General features: G+C 39.3%; 2 protein-coding genes across 3 annotated transcripts; both read left to right on the top strand.

The window, feature by feature from the left end:
* Window positions 1–2,857: 2,857 nt before the first annotated feature.
* On the top strand, window positions 2,858–6,482 carry LOC308394528 (cytochrome P450 2J2-like). The gene is made up of 9 exons (XM_080878889.1): window positions 2,858–3,106; window positions 3,560–3,722; window positions 4,183–4,332; window positions 4,439–4,599; window positions 4,683–4,859; window positions 5,179–5,320; window positions 5,784–5,971; window positions 6,076–6,217; window positions 6,306–6,482. The coding sequence occupies exons 1-9, from the start codon at window positions 2,924–2,926 to the stop codon at window positions 6,479–6,481; spliced, it is 1,482 nt and encodes a 493-aa protein (XP_080735015.1). The 5' UTR covers window positions 2,858–2,923; the 3' UTR covers window position 6,482.
* Window positions 6,483–6,826: 344 nt separating this feature from the next.
* LOC308394525 (cytochrome P450 2J2-like) lies at window positions 6,827–10,945 on the top strand (the record flags this gene model as incomplete). Of its 2 annotated transcripts, XM_080878885.1 has the most annotated exons (9): window positions 6,827–7,078; window positions 7,357–7,519; window positions 8,431–8,580; window positions 8,687–8,847; window positions 8,931–9,107; window positions 9,420–9,561; window positions 9,873–10,060; window positions 10,159–10,300; window positions 10,387–10,945. In XM_080878885.1, the coding sequence occupies 9 exons, from the start codon at window positions 6,827–6,829 to the stop codon at window positions 10,560–10,562; spliced, it is 1,551 nt and encodes a 516-aa protein (XP_080735011.1). In that variant the 3' UTR covers window positions 10,563–10,945. The 2 variants fall into 2 exon arrangements, with proteins under 2 accessions (XP_080735011.1, XP_080735012.1); XM_080878886.1 differs by lacking the exon at window positions 9,420–9,561 and having other exon boundaries at window positions 9,875–10,060.
* Between the last annotated feature and the right edge of the window lie 2,069 nt (window positions 10,946–13,014).

Genomic DNA, 13,014 nt, shown 5'->3' with positions numbered 1-13,014 from the left:
ATGCTGGGCTCCCATGGGAGGACAGCATGAGAACAGAAAACAAAACAAGCTCCTCTGCACAAAAAGCACATAAATGTCCACAGCACAACATTATGGAACACGTGACTAGCCACAGAGTTGGGTAGGGGGTGAGTAATCCGATTTGTATCCGGCCCGTGAGATGATTTTATATAGATATACTATTATAGTTATGCATGGCCCGGCAATATGAGGTGCTCCTAATATACAAACTACAGATCCCATAATGTGGTGCTGCAGCCTCCTTGCTGGACGCTAGGCTAACTGGGAACATTCATGTGTCGTGCCAAACTAGGAATCCCCGACAGAATTTGTTTCCCCTCCGTCGGGAGCACACGCTGGACTGTCCAAATCACGGACAAACAGTATCCCACATTGTTTATACAACGAAGTTATAGTGGGATACAAATAATATCAGGCTGATCCTGCCACAATTTGTTCCCCCTGTGTAAATCACTGACAAACAGTATCCCACATTGCTGATTTTTAGTTCACAAACACTTCTTATTATGACGCATTACTCCTGAAACTTTGGAGGATTTAGCTCTTTATATAGTAAAGTTATAGGAGAATAAAAATATAAAAATAGTTATCAGCCAAAATGTTAATGGTTTGTTAAAATAATCCCATCTGATACCCCGTGAGCAATAAATATATCATTTTCTGTTGTAACCCTCAAACTGAATGGTAATGTAACGATACAAATTTTTCACTTTTTCACAAAATGAAAACATCAGTACTCCCTGCGTGCTCCCAGCACAGGGGAAACAAATTCTGTCGGGGATACCTACTTTGGCACGACATCTGTGTTGTGCGGTGAAAAAAGCGGACTAGTCAGCAGGATGTGAGTAAAGATGCAGGAGGAGAACTGTACCGGTGAGTTAACAGCATATCACTGATCATACACCAGGAAAGGCTGTGTGGTAAAGTCCTAAAAATCGAGCATGTAATGATCACCCTAACGCAGACCGTAAATTTTATCTGAGCTAAAAGTTTAAATCACCGTCAATTTCAGTCTTTTATGTGGGAAATAGATTCAGAGTTTGCCGACATTCCTTATCGTACTGAGGTCTGTTGGCTGAGTTGGTATAAAAATTCTCAATAGAGTTTTTGAGCTCAGCAAGGAAATCTGTCAGTTCATGGACATGGCATGTGTGATGCTGAACTGCACCTGTGCAGATTCAGATGGAGCTGCAGTGTAATGATACCCTCAAGGGAAAGTACAACACTGAATGGCCCACACAGTTTATTAGTTCCATTCCTGAGGCAATGCCCAGCTCTGTCGACATGCGGCTCCAACCTTGTGTATGCTTTCATTTATTTTTTCTGGGGTTTTTGGCTGCATGTTCATATTTCTAACTTGCACAATTTTGACAGGATATATTTTTATGAAGAGCAAAATATTTAAAGTTAAAGTTGTTGTTTTTTTTAAGTTTATTTAATCTGGAATAATATTCCTTTCTGTTTTTATTCATATTTATGTTTAAAAAACATTGTTTTAGTGTGTTCAATAAATGTTTATATTGTTTAGCCTGCAACCTAAAGTGTGCCTTGAGTTTTGGCCCCATGTGCAATTGAGTTTGACACCCCTGCAATAGAACTTAGAAAACATATCAAATGCATAGACTTAGTAAATGCAGATCAATTTTAATTTATTATGGTTTTAATGTGAAAAAAATAACAGGGGGATTGAGTTTAAAGTCAGTAATACCCAAAAGGTTGATTCTGTTCTCTGTTCAGCCCATTCATTCAGTGGTGCTAGTTTCAGTCATTGTGCAAATGTACTGTTTATAATGTTGGGGAAACCTGCAGTCAGCGGAGACTTAAGAAATCACTTGAATGAGTGACGAAACGTTTCTCCCATTACGTCCAGATGAACAGAATCAAGCTTTTAGGATTTATTTACCTGAATGATTAGAGTCAATAACACTGAGTTCTCTTATTTGCAACATTTTAATACAATCAAGGGAATAGTTTATCAGGCAACTACTAAAGTAAAGCAAAGATATCTATTCTAGCATCGCATTACTGAAGTGCCACATCCGACTAATCTCATCAGAATAAGGAAGTTTGCTTTTTACTGTCCACATCCAGAAAGAGTTTCCTCACATCAGCGCTTCAAATTACACGCATGCGCACAAATGCACAGTTTTATGTAACTTACACCATCACTTGTTGATTGTGTAACTAGAGCGTAGTGTTTTAAGTAGAGAGCACAGTCAGACGGAGAATGTCTGCCCGAGCATTTTTGTCCTGAACTCTCTGGAGACACAGTAAACAATGTGACACTGTGTGCATGGATTTGCAGGGTGGAGGAGAACAAATACAACATATGAGAATTACCGAGCCTTTAATGGATCATCTAATCTGTTTCCTCCATATGTTGACTCCCCATCGAGCACTGCTGGGTTTTCAGTCTCAGTACTCACTGAAGCAGAGCTTTTGTATTCTTTGAGCTGTTAGTTGAGCTGTTCCTGAATGAACTTTGGAAGAGTTTTGTCTCTTTCCTCATTACTACTTCCTGCCTGAATTGTTTATCTTACCAGATGGCCACCCCCGCATTACCTTTCACTTCATAATTGTAAACTGTGTAATACTGACATTTTTCAAGTGTGAAGCATTTTGAAAATACACCACAAAATAAGTTATTGTGAAACCAAAAAAAAACCTAATAATATATCTTTTACGCATCTATGTTTAACACACAAGCTCACAGTCATCACTCAGCTGAAACAGTTCAAATTCCAGCTTCTGACAGTTCCCAAGAGTCTATTTGTGTTATGTAACATGTTTGGGGCCGCTTTTCCTGAGCACTCTGCAGCCTGATGATAACACCACACATACCACAGCACTCTTTGCTGGATCGCACTGCTTCTCCTGCAGAGGGATTTCTGATACTTCAACCATGATTTTTCAAGCTTTCTTCGATTGTATGAATTTTACTAGTTGGTTTTTGCTCAGTTTTGTATTGTTAATTTTAAGTGATGTAATACGAAACCGGAGGCCTCACAACTTTCCACCAGGACCCTGGGCTGTGCCTCTGCTAGGAAATGTCTTCACTGGAGTAGACTACAAAACAATGCATGAGGTGAGGAGGAGAAGATCCTTACAGTGCAATTTGGTTTACATACAGTAGGCTGGCAAATATAATGTGCACGATGAATAACAACAGATAATAACAAGACTTCAACTTTAACCTCCTAGGACCTGGCATCCATATATGTGGACTTCACATTTTGGGTTATTTAGACCAAAATACTCAATTTTGCTCTCCAAGGGCCTGAGATCCACTTACAAGGACATTATACTGCTACTGTTCTATCGAAATTTTAAACAAATATCCTTATATGTGGCTCTCATTTTTCTTAGAAACAAAAATCAGGTAAAAAAAAAATCTGGTAATTCTTTGTTTTTACATTCATCTGGTCCCATTCAGCCCAAATATCAAAGAGAAATTAAAAATGTATGCCGTGGAAGAGTTCAGGTCTTCTAAAGGAATACCAACTGTGAAACATTTCTCTTGATTTATTTCTAAATGCAGCTGGCTCAGAAGTACGGCCCCGTGTTCAGTTTGAGGAGGGGCAGTGAGAGGATGGTGTTTGTTGCAGGATATAAAATGGTCAAAGAGGCTCTTGTCAGCCACCTGGACAACTTTGTTGATCAACCAATCGTCCCTCTTTTCCATGTTATATTCAAGGGCATTGGTGAGTAGTTAAAACACGTGCACGAAAGCATGTGCTATCACATATATTTTTGGGTGTACCAACCTCCTTCCCCAAGTCTTAAACTGTATTAAATTTTTGCCTTTTGGAAATGACAAGCACCAATATATCATTGGCATAGCATTAAATGAGAAGTCCTGTGGTGAAATGCAACTAGTAAGTCAAATTTTACCTACTTTCTAGAAACTTTAGGTACATATTTTAATGTGTTCTCCATTAGACACATTACACACAGCAAGAACGCCTTGGGTTGATTCACTGCAGTGAATTTGGTAGTTGATGATTTTCTTTGTGAAGTGTGCATGTTCTCCCTGTATCTGCATGGGCTTTATTAGCTCCCATGTTTCCTCTCACAGTCCAAAAACATTTTACCCTGTGCCCTACAAGATGTACATTAATGCAGAGACTTCCTTGTTATTAACTTAATATAATATTCTAATAGGTATAGCGCTGAGCAACGGTTATCTGTGGAAGAAGCAGAGGAAGTTTGCCAACACTCACCTGCGTTACTTTGGAGAAGGCCAAAAGTCACTGGAGAAGTGCATTGAAGTGGAGTGCAGTTTCCTTTGTGAAGCTTTCAAGGAGGAGCAAGGCAAGTAGGCTGCAGGAATTCACATGACTCAAGTGATTGCTCTGCACTGAAATCATTTTTGTAGCAGGATTTCTGTTGATTTGAGTAGAATTTGACGTCTTCACAGGTAGACCATTCAACCCCCACTACATCATAACAAATGCAGTGGGTAACATCATCTCCTCTGTGGTCTTCGGACATCGCTTTGAATACAGTGACCCCAGCTTTCGCAAAATTCTGGAGCTGGACAATGATGCCGTTGTGCTTGCTGGTTCAGCTCAGACGCAGGTACTCGTTGTTTAAACTACCATGTGATGATCATTTGCGATGTTGTTGTTGGTCTTTTACTAAGAGTTTATCATCCTCACCAGCTGTATGATGCCTTTCCTGGCTTGATGAAGTACCTGCCAGGACCTCACCAGACTGTCCATGCCAACTACAGGGAGATTGTGGCTTTCTTAAACAGAGAAATTGAAAAGCACCAGGAAGAGTGGAACCCAGATGACCCTCGTGATTTCATTGATGCATATCTGTCAGAGATGGAGAAGGTAACACAAAAACATTTCTAGTGAAGCATATGAATACTATTGTTAGATTTTAAAAAATTAATTGAAACAATAAGCATGTGTTCATGTAAACCATGACAATTGTCTATACCGGCCACTAATAGGTCACATTTGTAATGTGCCAGAACTGTGTTTAGATTCAAAAGAAGTCCTTCAAAAGTTTCTGAGACTTCAGCCACCCAAATGAATCAGTTAATCAAAAAACACAATCCTTATGATCATGAGATTAACTAGTAATAAAGTAAATTGCCTAAATGAACCGAGTACTGTGGATAATGTCTGTATTTTTCTGTTACATTAGAAAAAAGAGGATCCTCGTGCTGGCTTTAATATTGAAACGCTTCTGGTTTGTACCCTTGATCTGATTGAGGCTGGGACAGAGACAGCTTCCACCACTCTACGCTGGGCTCTAGTATTTATGATGAACTACCCAGAAATACAGGGTTGGTAACTTATTACTCTATCCCCCTTTCTCACATCCCAGATTGCATATCTTCAATCCCTGCTTTCAACTCTCCTTTATCATCGCATGAAGAAAAAGTGAAGGTCAAAAAGCTTAAGAATCTTAAACAGCTGAAAGCAAATAAAGGATGGTTTCCTCCTCCAAGAAGAATTTGTGGGTTAAATTCTAGGTGGGCCACTTTCATAATGGATACGCCTTTGCATCCTTGACTGTAACTCCAAAGGAGAGAACTCCCTTTTTTCTGTCTGTCAAATGCATTTTAAGAATTGTAAACCATTGGTGTATTGTCATGAGATTTTAGGTCACAAGCAGGATGAGGGGGGACAGATGGGCAGGCACAAACAAGAAAAATGAGAACAGCCTGAAGAATATAGATTTTAGGCCAGTCTGACTATGATGGTTATTAAGTTGTCTGTTTTAGTCGTTACTGTTTCCCCTTTCAGAAAAAGTCCAGGCAGAGATAGACAGAGTGGTCGGACAGTCTCGCCTGCCCACCTTGGCCGACAGACCCAACCTACCCTACACTGATGCTGTTATCCACGAGACCCAAAGGTTTGGAAATATTGTTCCATTGGGATTCCCAAAAATGGCCAGTAAAGATTCTACACTGGGAGGATACTTCATTCCTAAAGTAAGGGATTATTTACCAGACTGAGCCAGAAATTAACATTCATTTCATATGTCTTTCAATTATTTATAAATAGCTAATAACAACATCTGATAACACTGTTTCAGGGCACAGCTATTACTACAATACTTTCATCTGTGCTGTTTGATAAGAATGAGTGGGAGACTCCAGATGTCTTCAATCCTGAACATTTCCTGGACTCAGAGGGCAAATTTCGAAGAAGAGATGCCTTCTTGCCATTTTCAGCAGGTAATTTTATAGCGTGTAATTAGGTTTCCATTAAGAGTACATTTGATAGCAAAATGAACAGCAGGATAAATACTTCTGTTTCCCACAGGTAAACGTGTGTGTATCGGTGAGCCCCTGGCCAAAATGCAGCTCTTCCTTTTCTTTGCATCTCTGCTCCAACGCTTCACTTTGACTCCTGTTCCTGGAGAAATGCCGAGCTTGGAGGGTGTGATGGGCTTCACCTACTCTCCCGAGGAGTTCAGGATGCTGGCAGTGCCTCGCTGAGGTCATGCCATGCAAACACAAAGATGAATAAACTGAAACTCCACAAGCTTTATGGGATCACCAAATCACAGCATACAGAAAAAGCATACTAGAAACACAGAAAATATACTCTGTAAAACATTTTACGAACATTTCACATAGTAAGACACAATGTGCATGTCACAGTGCTAACTGTTGTTGTACTTTTATTTCTTGTCTTTTACTGTGAAGCACTTTGAGTTTTTTCTGTGAAAAGTGCTATATAAAACAATAAAGTTTTCTTACATAATACATAATAATGGTTAGACAACCTTGAAAAAATAATGTGCATGCATTATAGCAACTGACTGAAAATTAGGATGTATCATGGTTGATACAAAATCATGGTTGAAGTATCAGAAATCCCTCTGCAGAGAGATTTCTGATACTTCAACCATGATTTTTCAAGCTTTCTTCGATTGTATGAATTTTACTAGTTGGTTTTTTCTCAGTTTTGTATTGTTAATTTTAAGTGATGTAATACGAAACCGGAGGCCTCGCAACTTTCCACCAGGACCCTGGGCTGTGCCTCTGCTAGGAAATATCTTCACTGGAGTAGACTACAAAACAATGCATGAGGTGAGGAGGAGAAGATCCTTACAGTGCAATTTAGTGTACACGTAGTACACTGGCCAATATAATGCGCACATGGAAAAACAACAGATAATAGCAGGACTTCAACTTTAAAAACATTTAAAAGTTTCAGGGAGTTATTAGTAACTCCAGCTCAGATCCTTTTCAATACTGTGTTTATGTTATTGTCTACCACTTGAAGGGTTTTTAATCTGACAAAAAGTCTTTACTTCTAAAGGAATGCCAACTGTGAAACATTTCTCTTGATTTATTTCTAAATGCAGCTGGCTCAGAAGTACGGCCCCGTGTTCAGTTTGAGGAGGGGCAGTGAGAGGATGGTGTTTGTTGCAGGATATAAAATGGTCAAAGAGGCTCTTGTCAACCAGCTGGACAACTTTGTTAATCGACCAATCATCCCTCTTTTCCATGTTATATTAAAGGGCTTAGGTGAGTAGTTAAAACACGTGCATGTAAACATGTGCTATTGCCTATATTTTTTGCTGTACCAACCTCCTTCCCCAAGTCTTAAACTGTATTAGATTGTCATCAAACTAGAAATGATCAATACCTGTACATCCTCATTATATCACGTCTCTGTATGGCCCAATTCTCAAAACAAACCCTGAAAAAGCATATCAAATGTAAAAATATAATGAAATTATTTTTTAGTGCTGTTACAGTCCTGGGTCTTGGACCCAGTTTTTGAGTTTCATTTTGGACCTATTTATTATTTCATAATAAGATAATTATGAACTAGTTCCTGAGTATGTTAGTTTCCTGTGCGGATGGGTTTATTAGTTATACTATAGTTCTTCAATTCTGGTTTCTTCACGTTTGTTCTGTTTGTGTCCAGTTAATACTTTCTTTAGTCCTCTCTGTTTGTTTTCTCCCTTAATCTTTCCATGTTCATCTCTTTGTGTTTTGTTCCCTTTACTCACCAGTCTTTCATATCTTCAGATTCTGTTCAGCTGTGTTCTTCAGGTGTGTCCACTCTACCCCAATCTCCTCCTGCGTGCATACTGTCTGCGTCTCCCTCTGTTCTCTGTGGTGTCGGCTTCTCTAGCTGTCTTCTGGAATTCCATGTCATTAGTTTCCTAATTCATCAGTTCCTTAAGTTTCTAGTTTTATTTCTCACCTGAGTTTTTTGTATTTTCAAGTGTATAAGCTACAGCAATAAAGCTGCCTCTTTTAGTTTACCCTTTTGTCTCCGAGTCTTGCAACTGGGTCTTGCCTTGCCTGTCACATAGTCCTTAATGATAACTTCATTTTGTTTTGGCTCACATTGTACTCAGTCCCCTACAAAATGTACATCCGTGCAAAGGCTTCCTTATTATTAACTTAATATAATATTCTCCAAGGGATATCTATGAGCAACGGTTATCTGTGGAAGAAGCAGAGGAAGTTTGCCAACACTCACCTGCGTTACTTTGGAGAAGGCCAAAAGTCACTGGAGAAGTGCATTGAAGTGGAGTGCAACTTTCTTTGTGAAGCTTTCAAGGAGGAGCAAGGCAAGTAGGCTGCAGGAATTCACATGACTGAAGGGATTGCTCTGCACTGAAATCATTTTTGTAGCAGGATTTCTGTTGATTTGAGTAGAATTTGACGTCTTCACAGGTAGACCATTCAACCCCCACTACATCATGACAAATGCAGTGGGTAACATCATCTCCTCTGTGGTCTTCGGACATCGCTTTGAATACAGTGACCCCAGCTTTCGCAAAATTCTGGAGCTGGACAATGATGCCCTTCTGCTTGCTGGTTCAGCTCAGGCACAGGTGCTCGTTGTTTAAACTACAATGTGATGATCGCTTATGATATTCTTGTTGGTCTTTTATATAGAGTTTATCATCCTCATCAGCTGTATGATGCCTTTCCTGGCTTGATGAAGTACCTGCCAGGACCTCACCAGACTGTCCATACCAACTACAGGGAGATCATGACTTTCTTGAACAGAGAAATTGAAAAGCACCAGGAAGAGTGGAACCCAGATGACCCTCGTGATTTCATTGATGCATATCTGTCAGAGATGGAGAAGGTAACACAAAAATGAATCCTGTTATGTTCACTTTATTAAAAAAACAAAAACAAAAAAAGCAACAATAGCCATGGGGGCATATGTTCATGTAAACCATAACAATTCATCATGTTCATGTCATTTCTGGCCACTAGCAGATCCCTATTGGCATTCAAAAGAAGTCTTTAAAAAATTCTGAGACTTCAGCCACCCAAATGAATCCATTAATCAAAAAACACAATCCTTATGATCATGAGATTAACTGGTAATAATGTAAATTACCTAAATGAGCCCAGTACTGTGGATAATGTCTGTATTTTTCTGTTACATTAGAAAAAAGAGGATCCTCATGCTGGCTTTAATACTGAAACACTTCTGGCTTGTACCCTTGACCTGATTGAGGCTGGGACAGAGACATCTTCGACCACTCTACGCTGGGCTCTAGTATTTATGATCAACTACCCAGAAATACAGGGTTAGTCCCTTATTAATCAATCCCCCTTCAATTTCCCAACTACTCTCCTTGTGTAGTCTCCAAAGATGAAAATGAAGGAGGTGTAGACCGGAGGGGCATCGAGGCATTTCCCCCCCCAAAAAAAATTAGACATCGTTGGTTCAGAGCCTCATTTTCACACAACACCAATTAAATATAAATACTGCATCGGTAATTGTTGTTATAGCAAACCTGCTGCTGACATTTGTTTTTAATATTTGGGACCACTTTTACTTCAGTTAATAATATGGCATATTGTGATGACTTTTAGTTGTTACTGTTTCCCCTTTCAGAGAAAGTGCAGGCAGAGATAGACAGAGTAGTCGGACAGTCTCGCCTGCCCACCTTGACCGATAGGCCCAAACTGCCCTACACTGATGCTGTTATCCACGAGACCCAGAGGGTTGGAAATATTGTTCCACTGGGATTACCAAAAATGGCCAGTAAAGATTCTACACTGGGAGGATACTTCATTCCTAAGGTAAGGGATTATTTACCAGACTGAGTCAGAAATTCAGTTCATAAGTGTGTCAATTATTTATAAATAGCTAATAACAACATCTAATAACTCTATTTCAGGGCACAGCTGTTACTACAATACTTTCATCTGTGCTGTTTGATAAGAATGAGTGGGAGACTCCAGATGTCTTCAATCCTGAACATTTCTTGGACTCAGAGGGCAAATTTCAAAAAAGAGATGCTTTCTTGCCATTTTTAGCAGGTAATTTTATGGCGTGTAATTAGGTTTCCATTAAGAGTACATTTGATATCAAGGGTTAGCAGGATAAAAACTTCTGTTTCCCACAGGTAAACGTGTGTGTATCGGTGAGCCCCTGGCCAAAATGGAGCTCTTCCTTTTCTTTGCATCTCTGCTCCAACGCTTCACCTTCAGACCTGTTCCTGGAAAAATGCCGAGCTTGGAGGGTGTGATGGGTTTCAACAATTCCCCTGAGGAGTTCAGGATGCAGGCAGCGCCTCGCTGATGTCATGTCGGGCAAACACAACGATGAATAAACTGAAACTCTACAAGCTTTATGGGACCACCAAAGATTTAATGAAAATTTTACATATTGAGACACTATATGCATGTTACAATCCTAATTGTTGCCATGCTTTTATTTCTTGTTTTATTGTGAAACACTTGAGTTTTTCTTAACACAAAGGACTTCAGATATTATCCTTTGTTTTTAAATTCACAAAAATGTTTGATGTGTGGATAAAACTCTGCTTATTTTTATCTATAAGCAAGGCCTACACATGCTTGCTGCACCTCTGTCTCCTCAATGCCAGTGTGAAAGTATTTTCTCTAAGTCCAAGTTCAGTGGCAAAATGTTATTTTTTTATATAAATGAATAAAGTCACTATAACCCCAGTAAACTCCATTAAAAAAATTTGTCCTATTGAATTTATTTAAATACTGACTGAAATCATACAAGTTTTCTTGTATTGATAGACCTCTTCTACAATCACCAACAAATTAATCAAAAATATATTAGACAAATGAATGAACCACACAAAATCAAGTGTTATTTCTACTCTTGGCAGTGATTATTCCGGTGCTGACAACCAAGTTGAAATGGTAGTAAAGATTTATACAGTCCCGATCAAAAGTCCACTTGAAAAATAAGTTTAAGTCCACTTGAAAAATGGCAAAAACTCAAATTTTGCATGATTGGATCCTAAGAAGGTTCCAAGTAGAGCTTCAACATGCAACAAAAAGAAATGGGAATGAGACAAAACATTTTTGGAGCGTGTAATTTATTGAAAACAACAGAAACAGACTGTTTTACAGCTGATCAAAAGTTTAGGACCGCACCTCAAAAAACCCCGTAAACTCCTCTAAAACAGAAATTAAAGTTTCAAACATGAACTCAGTAATGAATAGTTCCACTATTATTGTTGATCACTTCAAAAATTCATTGCGGAATGCTTGACGCTAGTGCTTCCATGAGATTAGTGGGAACATTTCTCCAAGTGGTGATGGCCACACGAAGGGCATCTACTGTCTGAAACTGTTTTCCATTTTTGTACACTTCCCTTGCCATCCATCCCCTTCTATAGCACATTTAAAAGACTAGTGTACATCAAAGTGCTTCACAATAAAACCGCCAAGCGGGTAGAACAATTAACAAATAGTACAGTTACAATTAAAATTACATTACATGGTGTAGTGCAGGCAGAATGAAAGTAGAACTTATATGCTTCAAAAGCTAAGTTGAACAGGTGTGTTTTTAAGCGTGATTTGAATGATTGAATTGATTCCGATGTACAGATATCAACTGGAAGATTATTCCAGAGTCTAGGGGTGGCAATGGCAAAAGCACGGTCACCTCTGGTTTTTAAACGAGGCCTTAGTTGCATTAGAAGCAGTTGGCTGGAGGATCTTAGTGCTCTCTTTGGGTTGTACAGATCAAGGGGATCAGTTAGGTAGCTAGGGGCCAAGTTTTTTAGAATTTTAAAAGTGAGCAGAAGGATTTTGAAATCAGTGTGATATTTGACAGGAAGCCAGTGCAAGTTAGGGAGTATGGGGGTGATGTGCTCATGTCTTCTAGAGCTGGTTAAGAGGCCAGCTGCCGCATTTTGGACTGATTGCAGGCGCTGAAGGAGGGAGAGTTGGAGGCCCAGGTAAAGAGTGTTGCAATAGTCCAATCTGCAAGTGATTAAGGCATGGATGAGTTTTTTGAGTTCTTTATGTGGTAAATAGGGCTTAGCTTTGAAAATTTGCCATGATTGTTAAAAGCTAGTTTTTACCACAGTGGATTTCTTCTCTAATTTAAAAGAACTATCCAGGAGTACTCAAAGATTTCTGGCAGAAGGAGAGAGGTGGCTGGTGAAAGACCCCAGTGTATTGGTTAGCTGGCCCTGGGGAATGTGGCTATCAAAAATAATCATTTCTGTTTTGCTTTCATTTAAGACAAGATAATTCTGGGATAGCCAATTTTAAAGCTCTCGCAGACAGTCAAACAAAGGCAAGAGAGGAGATGGGGCATCCAAGTTTAGAGGAAGGTAGCTTTGGATATCAACCGCATAGCAGTGGTAGAATATGTTATGTTTTTTAAAGATGAGTCCCAAGGGCAGCATGTACAAGGAGAACAGCGTAGGGCTTAATACGGATCCCTGAGGCACACCACAGTTAACCGGGGCAGAAGAGGAAGAGTATTTCCCCATGGTGACAGAGAAGGATCTGTCTGCTAGATACGATTTAAACCATAAAAGAACTTTGCCTTTAAGGCCAACTACATCTTCCAGCTGTCATGGGTGGGTCTGTGACCCAGCATTTTGAGTTCATTATATATTGTGTATTTCTGTTTTTAGTATGGGGATATGTTAAGTTCTTGTTTTTGCATTAGTTAGAACTTGAGTCTTTGTGTTTTGTCATTTATTGTTTGGGTTAAGCTCATCCACCTCTCTTAAACCCCTAAGTTGTTCAGCCTT

This window comes from Rhamphochromis sp. 'chilingali' (genome assembly GCF_963969265.1).
Source record: "Rhamphochromis sp. 'chilingali' genome assembly, chromosome: 3".
Classification (NCBI taxonomy): Eukaryota; Metazoa; Chordata; class Actinopteri; order Cichliformes; family Cichlidae; genus Rhamphochromis; species Rhamphochromis sp. 'chilingali'.
This window is presented reverse-complemented; position numbering and strand designations above follow the sequence as displayed.

What these genes read in the sequence shown, in the direction of transcription:
- LOC308394528 (XM_080878889.1), top strand. Translation starts at nt 2,924, where the DNA reads ATGATTTTTCAAGCTTTCTTCGATTGTATGAATTTTACTAGTTGGTTT. An exon ending in ACTACAAAACAATGCATGAG is followed by an intron (nt 3,107 to 3,559) that starts GTGAGGAGGAGA and finishes TTCTAAATGCAG; the next exon opens with CTGGCTCAGAAGTACGGCCC. An exon ending in ATCTGTCAGAGATGGAGAAG is followed by an intron (nt 4,860 to 5,178) that starts GTAACACAAAAA and finishes CTGTTACATTAG; the next exon opens with AAAAAAGAGGATCCTCGTGC.